The 17,130-nt window shown below is 34.8% G+C and overlaps 1 protein-coding gene across 1 annotated transcript in view; it reads right to left on the bottom strand.

Moving 5' to 3' along the window:
* The window catches only part of gstcd (glutathione S-transferase, C-terminal domain containing), a 57,428-nt gene extending 40,519 nt beyond the window's left edge, over positions 1 to 16,909 (bottom strand). The window contains exons 1-3 of the mRNA XM_073842779.1: positions 16,454 to 16,909; positions 12,545 to 12,985; positions 8,322 to 8,579 (exon numbers count right to left, since the gene is read on the bottom strand). Coding sequence (XP_073698880.1) covers positions 8,322 to 8,579; positions 12,545 to 12,985; positions 16,454 to 16,870 — 1,116 coding nt within the window. The 5' untranslated portion in view covers positions 16,871 to 16,909. The remainder of the gene's footprint in view (positions 1 to 8,321; positions 8,580 to 12,544; positions 12,986 to 16,453) is intronic.
* Between the last annotated feature and the right edge of the window lie 221 nt (positions 16,910 to 17,130).

The following is a 17,130-nucleotide window of genomic DNA, read 5'->3' as shown; positions in this document are numbered from 1 at the left end:
CATAATTACATTTTATTTAAAAAATATTGAGTGTTTTGTCTTTGTGCGCATGACTGATCCTGTTTTATGGACACAGTCACTTGCAATCAATTTATGACTTATTATAATATGATTTATATTTATTATATATGATTATAATATGCAATATTACAGTGGTTATCAGTAGATTTGTGACCCAGGACCACAAAACCAGTAATTTTTTAAAAATTGAGATTTATACATCATCTGAAAGCTGAAATAAAATAATAAGCTTGTTAGGATATGACATTATTTGGTCAAGATACAACTATTTAAAAAATCTGGAATCTGAGGGTGCAAAAAAAATCTAAATATTTAGAAAATCACCTTTAAAAAGTTGTCTAAATGATGTTGTTAGCCATGCATATCACCAATCAAAAATTAAGTTTTGCTATATTTTCGGTAGGAAATGTACAAAATATCTTCATGGAACATGATCTCTACTTAATATTCTAATGATTTTTGGCATAAAAGAAAAATCTATCGTTTTAAATGTATTATTGGCTATTGCTACAAACATACCCATGCTACTTAAGACTGGTTTTGTATAGTTCATTGAGGATAGCAAAATAAAGTAAACTGTGACATATTCTAACCAAAAATTTAACTTGTCATAATTTATTACCATTTTCTAAACTACAGCGAACAAACTGTGATAAAGTGAGAAATTTTGAAGGTGTCTGAATAAATTTTGGTTTAACTGTTATTCATTTGTGATTATCAAGATGAATTTGTTCTGTCACAGTTTAACTCTGAGATCTTGTCATATTTTATTACCATCTTCTAAACTATAGCGAATAAACTGTGATATGTGAGAAATGTTGAAGGTGTGTGAATACATTTTGGTTTGACTTCATCTTGGATACTTTTTTTTCCACCTATTACATCTATAATAAATCTGTTAATTGAATTGAATAAAACTATTTATATCTACATTCGAAAGGTCTGTGAGGTCCTATGAAAATTAAACAATCAGTAAAATGAAAACACATTTAAAAAAAAGCTATTCACATTGCACAAAAACATGTTACTATAACAATACTAAAACCAAGTCTAACAATGTTCACATTCTGCTTTCATTTGAAATTTGCATTCAACACATTAAATGGATAAAAATCACTCCAGACAGTCCCGAAACAACGTTATAAAGTGCAGAGTTCCAATCCTGGCTTCTGATTGGTCAATGCAGTATTCGACACGTGCTAAAAAGCACAATATAATACACAAATATAGTTAATCTTCTGTGTGTCATGCCTAATTACAGCCTTTAGCCGTGCCTAAATTCACAAAACGTATTAATTCTCTCTTAAGCCAACAAATAAGGCTTCTGAGATGTTCTTGGTCATTGATTTAGAACAGGTCTGTTTCTGGTTCTGGTGGTTAAACAGTAGCTAGTGTTGGTGCATCTCTGTTTGCTGCTCTGTCATTACAAATCCAGGCTGGCCATAAGGTTTGGCTCGGCGGACGAAAATGTCATTTGCTCTAAAGCAATGAGCCACCAGCAACAGCTGCAGAGCAGACCTAAAGCAGAAAGCACGCAGCCTGGAAAATCCCAGCGGACTGCTATGCATTAAGAGAGCCTGCTGAGCTCCAACTCATTCACACACACCAAATTGATATCCACTAGCGTGACGGGAAATATCTGATTTATAGTTGCTGAATGCCAGAGGTGGAAACACCAAACACACACACATACACACACAAGAAAAGTTAGAAGTGAAGTTCTGCAGCAGGCCTGAAAACGCGACGGCAGCTGTGCGTTTTTATCACCTGCTGGGGACTCGACTATAGCATTGTGTTTCGGGGCAGACAGAAAAGAGACCCGACATTGTTACTCTCCTGCGGGAGTCATACAGCACAAGTGTATGAGACCACTGCGGGCTCTTTACTCATTATCGGCAGATTTCTGCACCGATGAAGTGTTGTTGGAGTTTGTGGGCCGTTTAGATGCTGGGTAAATCAGCACGACTGCTATGGAAGGGGTGGGAAATTGAATAAGCAGGCAGAAGACTGCACAGGAGGTTATGGACTGAATCAGCGGTTCCCTCTGGGAAAAAGAGAGCACTCATCAGGACACAGTAATGATGTCACAAGCTGAGCTTTCCATGAAATACAGCCTTATGGGTGCATTATTATCCGGAAAGGTGAGGAAACATGGGGGTCTGTGACTACAGCAAGTGATTCATCATGAAGAAACAACATTACAGTGCTGCATTACAAAGTTTTAAAATAGGTGGGAAAAGCACAAACTAGTACAGAGAAAACAGTAAAAACAGGTAAAAACAGCCCTTAGAAGAGAAGTTCACTTCCAGGACAAAAATTTACAGATAATGTACTCACCTCCTTGTCATCCAAGATGTAAATGTCTTTTTTCTTCAGTTGTAAAGAAATTGTTTTTTGAGGAAAACATTTCTCTATATAGTGGGCTTCTATGGTGCCCCCAAGTTTGAACTTCCAAAACGCAGTTTAAATGCCGCTTCAAACGATCCCAGTCAAGGAAGAAGGGTCTTACCTAGTCAAACGATCGTTTTTTTATTACAATTTACATACTTTTTAACCTCAAATGCTCATCTTGTCTCTCTCTGCAATGTACATGAGTAGCCTGTGCATCTTTGGTTCAAAACAGTTAGGGTAGGTCGAAAAACTCTCATCTTATTTTCTACCTCCACTTCAAAAATCATTTCAAAATCACACTACATCGCTGCAGAAGTACCGACCCAGTGTTTGCAAAGTGAACATGCAAAGATGATAAAACACCCTTTACAAAGGTAAAACAGCGATGTAGGACAATTTTGAAGTTGAGGGAGAAAATGAAATGGGAGTTTTTCGACATACCCTAACTGTTTTGAACCAGAGATGCACACACTACTCATGCACATCACAGAGAGAGAGACAAAACATGCATTTGAAGTTAAAAAGTATATAAATTGACAATTTCTAAACATCGTTTCACTAGATAAGACCCTTCTTCCTCGACAGGTATCGTTTGTAACCGCATTTAAACTGCATTTTGGAAGTTCAAACTCAGGGCACCATAGAAGCCTACCCTAACTGTCTTGAACCGGAAAAAACAGAGTTCAGGCAGAGCAAGACAAGACGAGCGTTTGAGGTTAAAACGTATATAAATTTTATTTTTTTTAAACAACCGATCATTTCGCTAGATAAGACCTTTCTTACTTGGCTGGGATCCTTTACAGCTGCATTTAAGCTGCGTTTTGGAAGTTCAAACTCAGGGCACCATAGAAGCCCACTATATGGAGAAAAATTCTGAGATGTTTTCCTCAAAAAAACTGAAGAAAGAAAGACACGAACATCTTGGATGACAAGGGGGTGAGTAAATTATCTGTAAATTTTTGTTCTGGAAGTGAACTTCTCCTTTAAAAAGCATATTGGTGGTACCATGGTAAAGCAACATTATCAGATGGTAATACCAAGGCATTTTGATATACAGTGAGCCCAATCCAATTTAAACACCAAATCAACCAAAAAAGTTTTAAAAATTTTATATTTTTATATAAAAAAGCCATTTGGAATCATATTTTGTTATATAAAAGACATACATACATTAAAGAATTAGTTCAATTCCAGAATAAAAATTTCCTGATCATTTTCTCACATCCATGTTACCCAAGACATCATCCAACATGTCTTTCTTTCTTCAGTCTCCATATAGTGGACTTCAATGGTGGCCAACGGGTTGAAGGTCCAAATTGCAGTTTCAATGAATGCCGAGGAATGAGGGTCTTATCTAGTAAAACGTCATTTTCTAGAAAAAATAAATAAATAAATAAATTTCTATGAATTTTTTTTCCCCTCAAATGCTTATCTTGCACTGGCTCTGCAATGCACTTCTATGACTTCACGCATTACATAATCTCATTAGAAAGATCACATGCGTTAGTTTGTGTACTCATTTTCTCAATTCTTCAAAATTTGTCCAACATCGTTCTTTTACCTTTTTTGTAAAGGGTGTTTGACTTTCTTTGGACGTTCGCTTTGTAAACACTGGGTTGGTACTTCTGCCATTGTCACTATGTAACGAATGAAGTCGAGATGAGCATTTGTGGTTAAAGAGTTTACAAATTTGTATTTTTTAATTTCTTTTAGAAAATTGCTGATTGTTTCACTTGAGAAGACCCTTATTCCTCGGCTGGGATTGTGCAGAGCCCTTTGAAGCTGCGTTGAAAAAGCAATTTAGACCCTCAACCCATTGATCCCCATTGAAGTTCGCTATATGAATAAAAATCCTGGAATGTTTTTATCAAAAACATTAATTTCTTTTCGACAGAAGAAAGACAGACATGAAGATCTTGGATGACAAGGGGGTGAGTAAATTATCAGGAAATGTTTATTCTGGAAGTGAGCTAATCCTTTAAGTGTGACTAGTCCAAATATTTCTGAGAATTTATTTTTGACTTTAATCAAAGAATTTAACCTTGTCATGGTAAATGTTCAAAAACAGATGTGCTGTTAGTTTTTTTTTTTCTTGTTTCAGAAGAAAAAGGCTCTTGGGTTAATATAGGTAAATGTTTAAGACATGTAGATGCTTGACTGGCTTGCTATACAATCACCATGGGTTTTTTTTGTTTAAGAACAAACACCACCTTACACTTGTGGTTAAACATTAGCCCACCTTTCATGACAATGTACTTGAAACATTGATCTCCTGATTGAGAAAAGGAGGAAACTGAAATGAGTTGCGCTGTAAGAAAATAATAATTTCTTTCAGAGTTTTGTTATAATCCATCACTATTAATTAAATGAAAACATGTGGTGCACAGGATTCTCAAAGACAATGAAGACAAATGAAACTGGCACTTCTTTTTAATATTGAATTAATATTAATATTAGACCAAAATATGAAATGATGGTTTAATTATTCTCGTTTTAATCTAGGAAGACTTGAGTTTTGACTCATGAGAGCCATTTTTATTCAAGGCCATAATATCAACTCTTTCTTACTGAGAACTGAAAACAAATCCTTATATTTAATACCTAGTTACACTGTTCAGAAGTTTGAGGTTGGTAGGATTTTATGCTTTTGAAAGGCTGGATTTATTTGTTTGAAAATAGAGTAAAACAATAACACAAAATATTACAACAAATTAAAAAAAACACTTTTTTTATATTTTTATTGTATACTTTAAAATGTTATTTATTTCTGTGATGCAAAGCTAAATTTCCAGCATCATTACACCAATGTTCAGCATCACATGTTCATTCAGAAGTCATTAAAATGATTTGCAGCTCAATAAACATTTATTATTACCAACATTGAACAGCTGCAGACATTTTCTGTAACAACGTAATCCTTAAAAAAAAAATTACATTATTGTTCTGAAAGTTGGCAAAGAGAACCCAATCAAAAAAATTGGATGAAAAAATATATATCTTGTAAATTATTTATTCAGGAAAATGATTCAATATTACGTGTCTGTGAGTGGCAAAAGTATGTGAATCACTAGGATAAGTAGTTAATTTCAAGGTGACATTACAGTCCATCTGTTCACAGGTGTTTTCAATCAGTGGAATGACTATCAAGTATCAGTGCGTGCCCTGTTTTATTCAAAGAACAGGGATCTATCAAAGTCTGATCATGTTTGTGGAAGTGAATCATGGCACGAACAAAGGAGATCTCTGAGGACATAAAAAAAAGAATTGTGGTTGCTCATCAGGCTGGAATAGGTTACAAAACCATCTCAAATGGATGTAGGGTAACTTCTAAGCAACTAAAGGTCTTTCTCACATTGGCTAATGTTAAAGGAGTAGTTCACTTTCAGAACAAAATTTTAGATAATTCACCCCCCTCCCATGTCTTTCTTTCTTCAGTCGTAAGGAAATTATGTTTTTTGAGGAAAACATTTCAGGATTTCTCTCCATATAATGGACTTCTATAGTGCCCCCCGAGTTTGAACTTCCAAAATGTAGCTTCAAATGACTCTAAACGATCACAGCCGAGGAAAAAAGGGTCTTATCTAGCAAAACAATCAGTTATTTTGTTAAAAAAAAAGACTATTTATATACGTTTTAACCTCAAATGCTGGTCTTGTCTAGCTCTGTGTGTACTCTGTGTAGAGATTAAAAAGTATATGAATTGTAAATGTTTTTAGAAAATAACCAATCGTTTCACTAGATAAGACCCTTCTTCCTCGGCTGGGATCAATTAGAGCCCTTTGAAGCTGCATTTAAACTGCCTTTTGGAAGTTCAAACTCGGGGGCACCATAGAAGTCCATTATATGGAGAGAAATCCTGAAATGTTTTACTCAAAAAACAATTTCTTTACGACTGAAGAAAGAAAGACATGAACATCTTGGATGATAAGGGGGAGTACATTATCTGTAAATTTTAGTTCTGAAAGTGAACTACTCCTTTAATGTTCACAAGTTCACCATCGGGAGAACAGTGGACAACCATGGTGTGCATTTCACAGTTGCAAGGAGAAAGCCACTGCTCTCCAAAATGAACATTGCTGCCCATCTGCAGTTTGCTAATGATCAAGTTGACAAGCCAGAGGACTATTGGAGAAATGTTTAATGGATGGATGAGGCCATAATAGGAGTTTTTGGTTTAAATGAGAAGTGTTATGTTTGGAGAAAAGAACACACTGTATTACAGCATAAGAACCTTATTCCATCTATGAAATATGGTGGCGATAGTATCAGGGTTTGGGCCTGTTTTGCTGCATCTCGGCCAGGATGGCTTGCCATCACTGATGGAACATTGAATTCTGAATTATACCAGCAAATTCTTAAGGAAATTGTCAAGACATCTGTCCAAGAACTAAGTTTCAAGAGAAAGTGGGTCATGCAGCAAGAGAATGACACCAAGCACACAAGTCGATCAACCAAAGAATGGTTAAAGAAGAAGAAAGTTAATGTTTTGGAATGGTCAAGTCAAAGTCCAGACCTTAATCCAATTGAAATGTTGTGGAAGGACTTGAAGCATGTATTTTATAGGAGGAAACCCACCAACATCACAGAGTTGAAGCGGTTTTGAAATGAGGAATAGGCTAAAACTCCTACAAGTTGTTGTGCAGGACTGATCAGGAGTTACAAGAAACATTAAGGTGCAGTTACTGAAGCAAAAGGGGGTCAAACAGATACGGAAAGCATAGATTCACATACTTTTGCCACTCTGGATAATTCTTCTCAATAACTGTCATAGTACATATTTTGTCTTGTTTGTTTCATTAGGTTCTCTTTGTCTACTTTCAGGACTTTTAATGACAATCTGATGACATTTTGGGTCGTATTTATGCATAAATACAAAAAATTCTAAAGGGTTCACAAACTTTCAAGCACCACTGTATTGTACAGATATTGAACACGTGGAGGTTACTGTAAATATTTAGTGGCAAATAAACTACTATGCAGTTTTTGGCATTTATAGTTGCCCCTTTATTTTTAAACTGTGAACATAAACTGTGAACAGCATTATATTATATTAATTATATTATATTATATTATAAATCTCAATTTCAAACAATTGACCCTTATGACTGTTTTTTTTTTAGGATTTTAGATTTCTTAACCCTACCCCATACCTAAACTTAACAACTACCTTACTAACTATTAATAAGCTGAAAATTAGGAGTTTATCAAGGCAAAAGTCATAATTAACAATTAGTTAGTGAGAATTGGTCCGCAAATTAAAGTGTGACCAAAAGTTCGTTTTTATTTTACACAATATTGTACTTTTATAAAGGAAAATAAGCAAACGCGCTAAAATCACGTTTCTAATGATCTTTTGATCTGCTTAAGGATGAAATTAGGTTAGTACAATCACATTCCCTTTTTTTAAATAAAGCTCATGAATGCCTTCTTTTATTTATGGATTAAGCATTTCATTATATATTAAGTTTACCACAACTAATGAACGTAAGACAAGCAGCTGAAAGAAATGGCAGCGCTTGTCGGAGTCAGACAGCCCCGTAATACCAGCCTCCTTAAAGTATCAAGTGGCAGGGAGTCCCATCAGTTAAGAGCGAGTCAGTACGGCTGCTGTTCTGCCTCGCTGGAGTGCATAAATCCTTTATCATCATGGTTCAGGCCCGCAGTGGCACACAGGGCTGCCGTAAAGGGACGAGAGCACAGCACTGAACGTATTGAGAGCAGATCGCTGTTTAGGGATTATGTGAGTTCGCCACTGACAGGTTTAGTGAAGTGGCAAAGAGAAGCGCTTCTGTGCACGGCATGTGTAATCTCCTTCCGTGAGAGGGAAGAGTTAGGGAAAGAGGAACGAGGAGAATAAAATAAGAGAGCAAGAAGGCGGGAGGAAAAGAAAGTGAGTGAAATTCAATTACTTGCAGTTTGGTGAGAGTTGGCCGCGGGCCTCCGATGAAGGGCTCTTGCTTGAGTTTTGGCCCTTCCTGCTCTGCTCCACTGGGTTGTGGGGCCTCCGGCTGGGGAGGGCAAGGGTCAGTCGTGCTGAGACTGAGGAGAGCCATCCCACAATCCTTTGCAGCCCTCAGTAGGCTGGGGAGCTCCTGTACACGCTGGTACCATCTTAGCAGCAAGGGGAGATGGGAAAGGGTGGAGGGGGTGTGCTTTTGGAGGGAAATCTGGAATAGAAAGATAAAATATATAATATAATAAGAATAATTTTCTTAATGCAAAATATAAATTCACATATACAGTTGAAGTCATAAATTTACATGCACCTTGCAGAATCTGCAAAATGTTAACTATTTTACCATAATAAGAGGGATTATATAAAATGTTATTTTTCATTAAGTACTGACCTGAATAAGACATTTTACATAAAAGATGTTGACATATAGTCCACAAGAGAAAATAGTTGAATTTATAAAAAAAGACCCTGTTTAAAAATTTACATATGCTTGGTTCTTAATACTGTGTTGTTACCTGAATGATACACAGCTGTGGTTTTTTAGTGCTAGATGTTTATGAGTCCCTTGTTTGTCCTGAACAGTTAAACTGCCTGCTGTTCTTCAGAAAAGTCCTTCAGGTCCCACAAATTCTTTGGTTTTTCAGCATTTTTGTGTATTTAAACCCTTTCCAACCATGACTGTATGATTTTGAGATCCATCTTTTCACACTGAGGACAACTCCCTCAGTTGTCCTCAGTGTGAAAAGACTCTTATGCAACTATTATAGAAAGTTCAAACACTCACTGATGGTTTAGAAGGAAAAACAATGCATTAAGACCCGTGGGTGAAAACTTTTGAACAGAATGAGGATGTGTACATTTTTCTTATTTTGTCTTAATTTCTATTTTTTTCACTTAGTACTGCCCTATAGAAGCGACAGCAGATACTAACATGTTTCCCAGACGACAAAATAAGTTAAATTTACCCTGATCATCAAATTAAAAAAGTTTTTACCCCATGGCTCTTAATGCATCGTGTTTCCTTCTGAAGCATCAGTGAGTGTTTGAACCTTCTGTAATAGTTGCAAATGAGTCCCTCAGTTGTCCTCAGTGTGAAAAGATGGATGTCAAAAATCACACAGTCATTGTTGGAAAGGGTTCACATACACAAAAATGCTAAACTAAAGATTTTGTTGGACATGAAGGACTTTTCTGAAGAATAACAGACAGTTTAACTGTTAAGGACCAACAAGGGACTCGTGAACAATAAAACGCAGCTGTGGATCATTCGGGTAACACAGTATTAAGAATTAAGGGTATGTCAACTTTTGACCAGAGTCATTTTTATAAATTCAACAATTATTTTCTCTTGTGGACTTAATGTAAATGTCTTATGCGAAATATCACATTCAGGTGAGTACTAAATGAAAAAAAAACACGCATTTTCTATAATCCCTCCTTTTTTGGTAAAATAATTAACATTTTGCAGATTCTGCAAGGTTTATGTAAACTTTAGACTTCAACTGCATATACACACATCTAAAAAAAAAAAAAACATTAACAAGTGTAAGAGTAGGTCATATTTCAGAAAACAATGTACAATTGATATGGCAAATGGGCGAGACAGCAGAGTCTCTGCATGTACATTGTGCTCCTGTGGAGTTTTCTAAAAAGCGTGAATGCATATTAAAAAATGCACACTGACAGCGAGGCGCTGTGACTTAAGTAACCCATCAAAGTGTTGTGCCCACTGAACCGAGATCAGCTCCAGAGCTGTGACGCTCCTATCATCTCTCGGCAGAGGAAAGACGGGGAGAAAGGGATGAGGAGGACAGAAGGAGGAAGACATGCTAGACGGAGTGTGAAACTAGGAGGCACCGATGCACCACTGACCACAGAGAGCCAGGAGCTAGAGAACGACAGGAGGAGAATGAACAATGCTGGGAGGAGAAAGAGAAATGGATGACACACACACACACACAACTCATCAACATCACCTCAAAGACATACCGCAGGGTGTCTGAAGAGACAAATTCTCTGTGATATTCTGCTCCCTAGCTATCACTTCAAAGTACATCTATGTGAAAGTCTGTCCAGAATGCATTAAGATAACGTTCTTGTCCATAAACCTGCGCATGAGCAATAATAGCAGGGATGTATGACTAATTGAATTTTAAATAATTAAAAACAGTAATACAATTTAACATAAGCATTAAAGGAACATTAATTTGCTGCATGCTCAATGAGTCTTAAGTCTTTTCACGTCATCCCTCCTTTTCTTCACAAAACCAAACTGGAGATTAGAGTTAGGCACCTACAATGAAGGTGAACTGGGCCATTTTTGATAGATTTTAAAGCAGAAATGGGAAGCTTAAAATTTTCATAAAGCACATTAATTATTCTTTTAAAACATTCTGATGGTTTTAGGGTTTAAGGCATTACAGTGTCAAACTGGATATAGCTTTACACAAAAAAAGTTAGCAAATTATTTTTTTACAGTAAAATTATGCTAAAATACATAAAAAATTGTTTATGTTGTGTGAAACAGTATAGATGTATATCTTTGTGTAGCACTGTATATTTTTACTGAACGAGAAACAACATTGAGTAATTCACAACATTATAAAACTGAAATCAGAATCCAAAAAAACGTATGTGTGACCAAAAAAAAGTAAAGTTTAAGTGCAAAAACTGAGGTAACATTTCAGGCTATTTACTTAATAGTTTTGAGGGAAAGAATTACAATCCCATAAAGCACTGCAAATGACAATCAAATAAAAAACAGATAAAAGTATGAATTTAAAGAGGTTACAGTATTTATTTTACAGACTGATTGTAAGAGACACTAATCTACAGTATCAAGTAGCAAACCGTGCTGTTTTGTATATATAATGAGAACATTACCAGTCAAAAGTTTTTGAACAGTAAAATTTTAAATGTTTTTTAAATAAGTCTCTTCTGCTCACCAAGCCTGCATATGTGACCCTGGACCACAAAACCAGTCATAAGGTTAAATTTTACAAAACTGAGATGTATATATAATATGAAAGCTCAGTAAATAAGCTTTCTATTGATGTATGGTTTGTTAGGATAGGACAATATTTGGCCGAGATACATCTATTTGAAAATCTGGAATCTGAGGGTGCAAAAAATCAAAATACTGAGAAAATCACCTTTAAAGTTGTCCAAATTAGGTTCTTAACAATGCATATTACTAATCAAAAATTACATTTTGATACATTTACAGTAGGAATTTTACAAAAAATCTTCATGGAACATGATCTTTACTTAATTTCCTAATGATTTTTGGCATAAAAGAAAAATCAATAATTTTGACCCATACAATGTATTTTTGGCTATTGCTACAAATATACCCCAGCGACTTAAGACTGGTTTTGTGGTCCAGGGTCACATATATTTGATCCAAAGTACAGCCAAAACTGTAAAATATTTTTAACATTTAAAATAAGTGATTTCTATTTGAATATATTTTAAAATCAAATTTATTCCTGTGATTTCAATTTCAATTTTTAGCATCATTACTTAAGTCACATGATCCGTCAGAAATCATTCTAATATTCTGATTTGCTGCTCAAAAAACAATTATTAAGAAGTAGAGTTTTCTGAAAGTTCAGAAGAACAGCATTTATGTGAAATAGAAATCTTTTGTAATTATTTGATAAATTTACGCAAAAACTTAGTTGTATTGCTATAGTTTCGCAGTTGATATATATGCAGCCGTGTCGTCTAAGTCTTTATTTTATTAGTGTCTCCACCAAGCAATCATTCTAGATGAGAACAGGCCTTTATTAAATCAACTGCCACAGATTTTCTGATTCTCGAGAGTAATAGTCTAACAAACACTGGTGTCAGACTGTGTCAATCTCTCAGAGCGAAAGAGTTCAGGGACATCACAGCGCAAAGGAATCTAATTCACCGTCCCAAGCGATGCTGATCCATTTCAATTGCAAAAGAAACAACTGGCCTTATTTAATGCAGGACTGAGAAAATCACCTTGAATAGGAAAAGTCAAAGAGGCATGAGAGACGTCTGTGTTTGATGTAACTTGAAAGCATGTGTGAGCCTCAAAAGTCTACTCCAGTGCTAAAACGAATGAACGAATGAATGGCTCTCTTTGTGCGAAATAGTGATTTATAAGTAATAAGATAAAAACTGCATTGAATTTGTTTGTTTTACCAAGTATTGATGGATGCAGGGCAGCAGGACGACATCGGTGAGAGTGAAATACAGCCCTTCTGCAAACACATGCTCCAGTTCTGGCAGATCTGTGGTCTTGACTTTCCTGATGTCAGAGTGCTCCCTGGTGGAGGGAGAAGGAACTGCTTCTGTAGACAGCTTCGCCAGAGCAGCGCTGAGCTCAACGCCTGGATTTGATTCATTCGGATGACTCTCCATTTCTCTGTTAGGGCCTTTTGGTTGAGAATCGTTTTTCTTCTGCTGCTGCAGCTTCTGTCGGCGTATCTTGTCATCATTGTGGACCTTGACAGGTTCACCTAACCTTTTCTCTAAGTTCAAGATCGCAGCTGGAAGTCGACACATCCGGTCTTCAGGGTTTCGCAAGTGTTCCTCCACCGCAGAGGGAATGTCCAGCTCACACAGTCTAGTCCACTGACTCACCTGAGGAGCAAACGGCAGTTAGAAATCATTTAATAACAGATCAATTTCATGTACAATCCATGAAATGTGACATGCCTTTAAATTTCCGAAGTTTCACATAATTAAGCAAACTAGGAATGTACTGACAGTGTTGGGGAAAGTTACTTTTAAAAGTAATGCATTACAATATTGCGTTACTCCCTAAAAAAGTAACTAATTACGTTACTTAGTTACTTTTTATGATAAGTAATGCGTTACATTACTTTTGCATTACTTTTTTAATCTGGGCAAGGCTTGCTTGTTTGATTTAATATAAAAAGTTACATTTTTAGCAAACGTAAAACTTTTTCACACCAAAAAAAGTGAATAGAATAAGCTAAAGGAAAAGTAAATTCACATCTGTACAGCAGAACTGTAGGAACAGGAAGTTCATCACTCTTCACCAATGAACAAAATGAAGCACAAATGTTAATCTAAAGTAAGTTTTGCTTATTAGTATGGCTGAATTGGATCAACAAAGGTCAGAAGCAAAGACATTGGTTAATAAAATAGGATTAAATACATGAAGGTTTTGAAAAAGTAACTTTTCTTGTAAATTAAAAAGTAATGCGGTACTTTACTAGTTACTAGAAAAAAGTAATATGATTATGTAACATGCGTTACTTGTATTACATTATCCCCAACACTGTGTACTGATATTGAAATTGTGGCTGATACTAAAAAGCAGATAATTACTGACGTAACTGGTCAATAACTGAAAAATGTCTGACGTCTTTTATTAATAAATTGAAATAATTAAATCACATAAAAAGGATTAAATGTTTGCCATAACTGATAACTATACATTTAAATTAGAGCTGGATAATTTATATGAATCTGAAACAAGCAGAATCAGTTAAATATCTAATAACGGCAGATACAATAAAATAAATCTGCTTATTTATTGATAATCAGTACGGTACAGATAAACACTTCCGTTCAAAGGTTTGGGATTAGTAACATTTTTAATGTTTCTTATGCTTATCAAGGCTGTGTTTATTTGATCAAAAATACTGAAAAAAGTGTCATTTGAACTATTACAATGCAAAATATTTTAATATGTTTTTAATGGAGTCTCTTCTGCTCATCAAGGCTGTATTTATTTGATCAAAAATACAGAAAAAAACAGCAATCTTGTGAAATATTATTGCAATTTTTAATATCGGTTTCATATTTTAATAATTTAAAATATTTTTTTTCTGTGATGCAAAGCTGAATTTTCATCAGCTGTTATTCCAGTCTTAAGTGTCACATGATCCTTCAGAAATCATTCTAATATGCTGATTTATTATTAGAATTATGTTGGCAACAGTTGTGCTTCTTAATATTTTTTTGAAAACTGATATTTTTTCAGGATTCTTTGATGAATAAAAAGTTAAAAAGGACAGCATTTATTCAAAATAGAAATCTTTTCTAACAATATAAGTCTTTGCTATCACTATTTATCAACTGAACGCGTCCTTGCTGAATAAAAGCATTAATTTCTTTCAAAAAAAGAAAGGAAAAAAAAAATTACTGACCCCAAATTTTTCATTGGTAGTGTATATTGTTAGAAAAGATGTCTATTTTTAAATCAGCATATTAAAATGATTTCTGAAGGATCATGTGACACTGAAGACTGGAGTAACAATACTGAAAATTCAGCTTTGATTCACAGGAATAAATCAAATTTCAAGGTATATTGAAATAGAAAAATACTATTTAAAATCCTAATATTTTTTCTGTATTTTTGATCAAATAAACAGCTTTGATGAGCTTAAGAAACATCTAAAAAAAATGTCCTGATCCCAAACTTTTGACTTTTTTGACTTGTGATCAAAGTCCTCAGTGTCACATAATTGATCAAAATTAAATTAAATTGATAAATAGTGATTGCAAAGACTTATATTTTTAGAAAACATTTATATTTTGAATAAATGCTGTTCTTTTTAACTTTTTTTCTTCATCAAATAACCATGAAAAAAAATATATCACAGGTTCAAAAAAAAAAAAAAAAATTTGGCAGCACAGCTGTTGCCAATATAGATCATTCTAATAATAAATCAGCATATTAGAATGATTTCTGAAGGATCATGTGACACTTAAGAAAAAATGGCTGATGAAAATTCAGCTTTGTATCACAGGAATAAATTACATTTTAAAGTATATTACAATAGAAACCTTTATTTTACATTGTAGTAATATTTTGAAATATTATTGTTTTTTCTGTATTTTTGATCAAATAAATGCAGCCTTGATGAGCATAAGAGACTTGTTTAAAAAACATTACAAGTCTTACTAACCCCAAACTTTTGAACGGCAGTATATAATTTATCTCAATAGTAAACCAGTGTTATTTTAGCATTATTTACATAGTATTACAGTATTTATTAATATTTTGATTTAGCTTTGTAATCATTTTTTACACTTTTTCTATATTTTTCAGTTTTCATTTTAATTTACATCATTAAGTTTTTAAATGAAGACTCTTATGCTCTCCAAGACTACATTAATTTGATCAAAGACACAGTAAAAACAGTAATAGCGAAAGATTATTACAATTTACAGTACGCTTTCTATTTGAATATATTTTAAAATGTAATTTATTGCTGTAATGCAAAGCTGAATTTTCAGTATCATTACTTCAGTGTCACAGAAATCATTCCAAAATACTAATTTGCTGCTCAGAAATAATTTCTTATAGTTTTTGCTGCATAGTGTAGTGTAGATTTAACAAATATTTGTTTGTTTTCATTTTTTTTATATTTATATTAACTTTTAATTTAATTCATTTATTTTTTGTTGCAATTTTAGTACTTCAATTTTTTCAATTATTTTCAGGTTCAACATTTTTAACATTCATTTATATTTTAAGTTTACGTTATTCCATCAAATATTTATATTTTATTCAATTATTCCAAAAATGATGTTAATAGATTTAACAATAACAACACTGCAGTACAAAAACTCCATATTTGTTTCACTGGTTCGTATTTGTCCTCGCAATCATCCGTATATATTAGAAGTTCTCGTTGGTTGACTGACACACAACAAAAACTTCCTAAAAGTGTCTTTAAAAAATGCACTTATAAAATTGCTTTAAGGTATTTTCATACCATAAATATAGCTAACATCTGACAGGCATGACTGAAATAGGTATCTTGAGACATCACACCTGTCCCACTGACAGCCCAAGGCTTTAAAAACAGTGCAAAAAAGAAACAGGAGAGCAACCAAAGTTTGTTTTTCCTCTGTTATGCCTTATAGCTACTATCTGCAAACACAGAGCTCTAATGTCAACATTTGAATGTGTGATTCTGTGATGGCAAACTCCAAAATTTAAGTGATTCCACCTGTCAAAACACGTCAACGTGCTTGTCAGCCTACAGCGACACTATTAGCTCACACTTTTGACTACTCAGTGGGGTTTTAAGCACTTGCCCTTTGGTTGTTTTTGATCTGTAATCTCACCTCGGCACAAGCCTTGAGACAGGTATTCTTAAAGCCCAGGAGTGACGCCACATCCCTGCGGCCTGGCATCAGCTGGCATGCGCTCTGAATGATGTGTCTCAGTACGACAGCTAGGCCGGCTCTGCAAAAGCAAACGCCAGGCTCCAGCGCAGCCGGCAGACGGCACATCCTAACCAGCCCTGGCAGCTCGTCCCTCCTCACTTCAGAGACAGCCAGACCCCTGGGCACCAGACCTGACAGGGACGGAAGGACGTCTGCTTGATCTGTGACCAGGTAGACATGGAAAGATGAGCACTCGGTGTATGACAGGAGGAAGAGGACAATAGAGGAGTGCAGGGGAAGAGACACGGTCCCGTTCACAGTGGACACCTCCAGATAGAGGCTCTCTCTGTCTTTTTGTGGCTCTGTTTGCTTCATTCTGACAGTCTAGTGGAAGGGAGACCACATGAAGAGCTTGAAATCTGCAATGGAAACAAAGGGATGCATTCAAAATGTAAAATGACAGACTGACTATTATGAGCCTGGAACATCCTCGCTGAATAAAAGTATTATTTCCTTTCAAAAAAAAAAAAAGAAAGAATAAAAAATTACTGACCTCAAATCTTTAAACGGTAGTGTATATTGTTAGAAAAGGTTTCTATTTTAAATAAATTATGTTCTTTTTAACTCTTTATTCA

Source organism: Garra rufa, chromosome 6 (assembly GCF_049309525.1).
Source record: "Garra rufa chromosome 6, GarRuf1.0, whole genome shotgun sequence".
Classification (NCBI taxonomy): Eukaryota; Metazoa; Chordata; class Actinopteri; order Cypriniformes; family Cyprinidae; genus Garra; species Garra rufa.
Note: the sequence above shows the minus strand (reverse complement) of the source record. Positions and strands in the feature narration are given on the sequence as shown.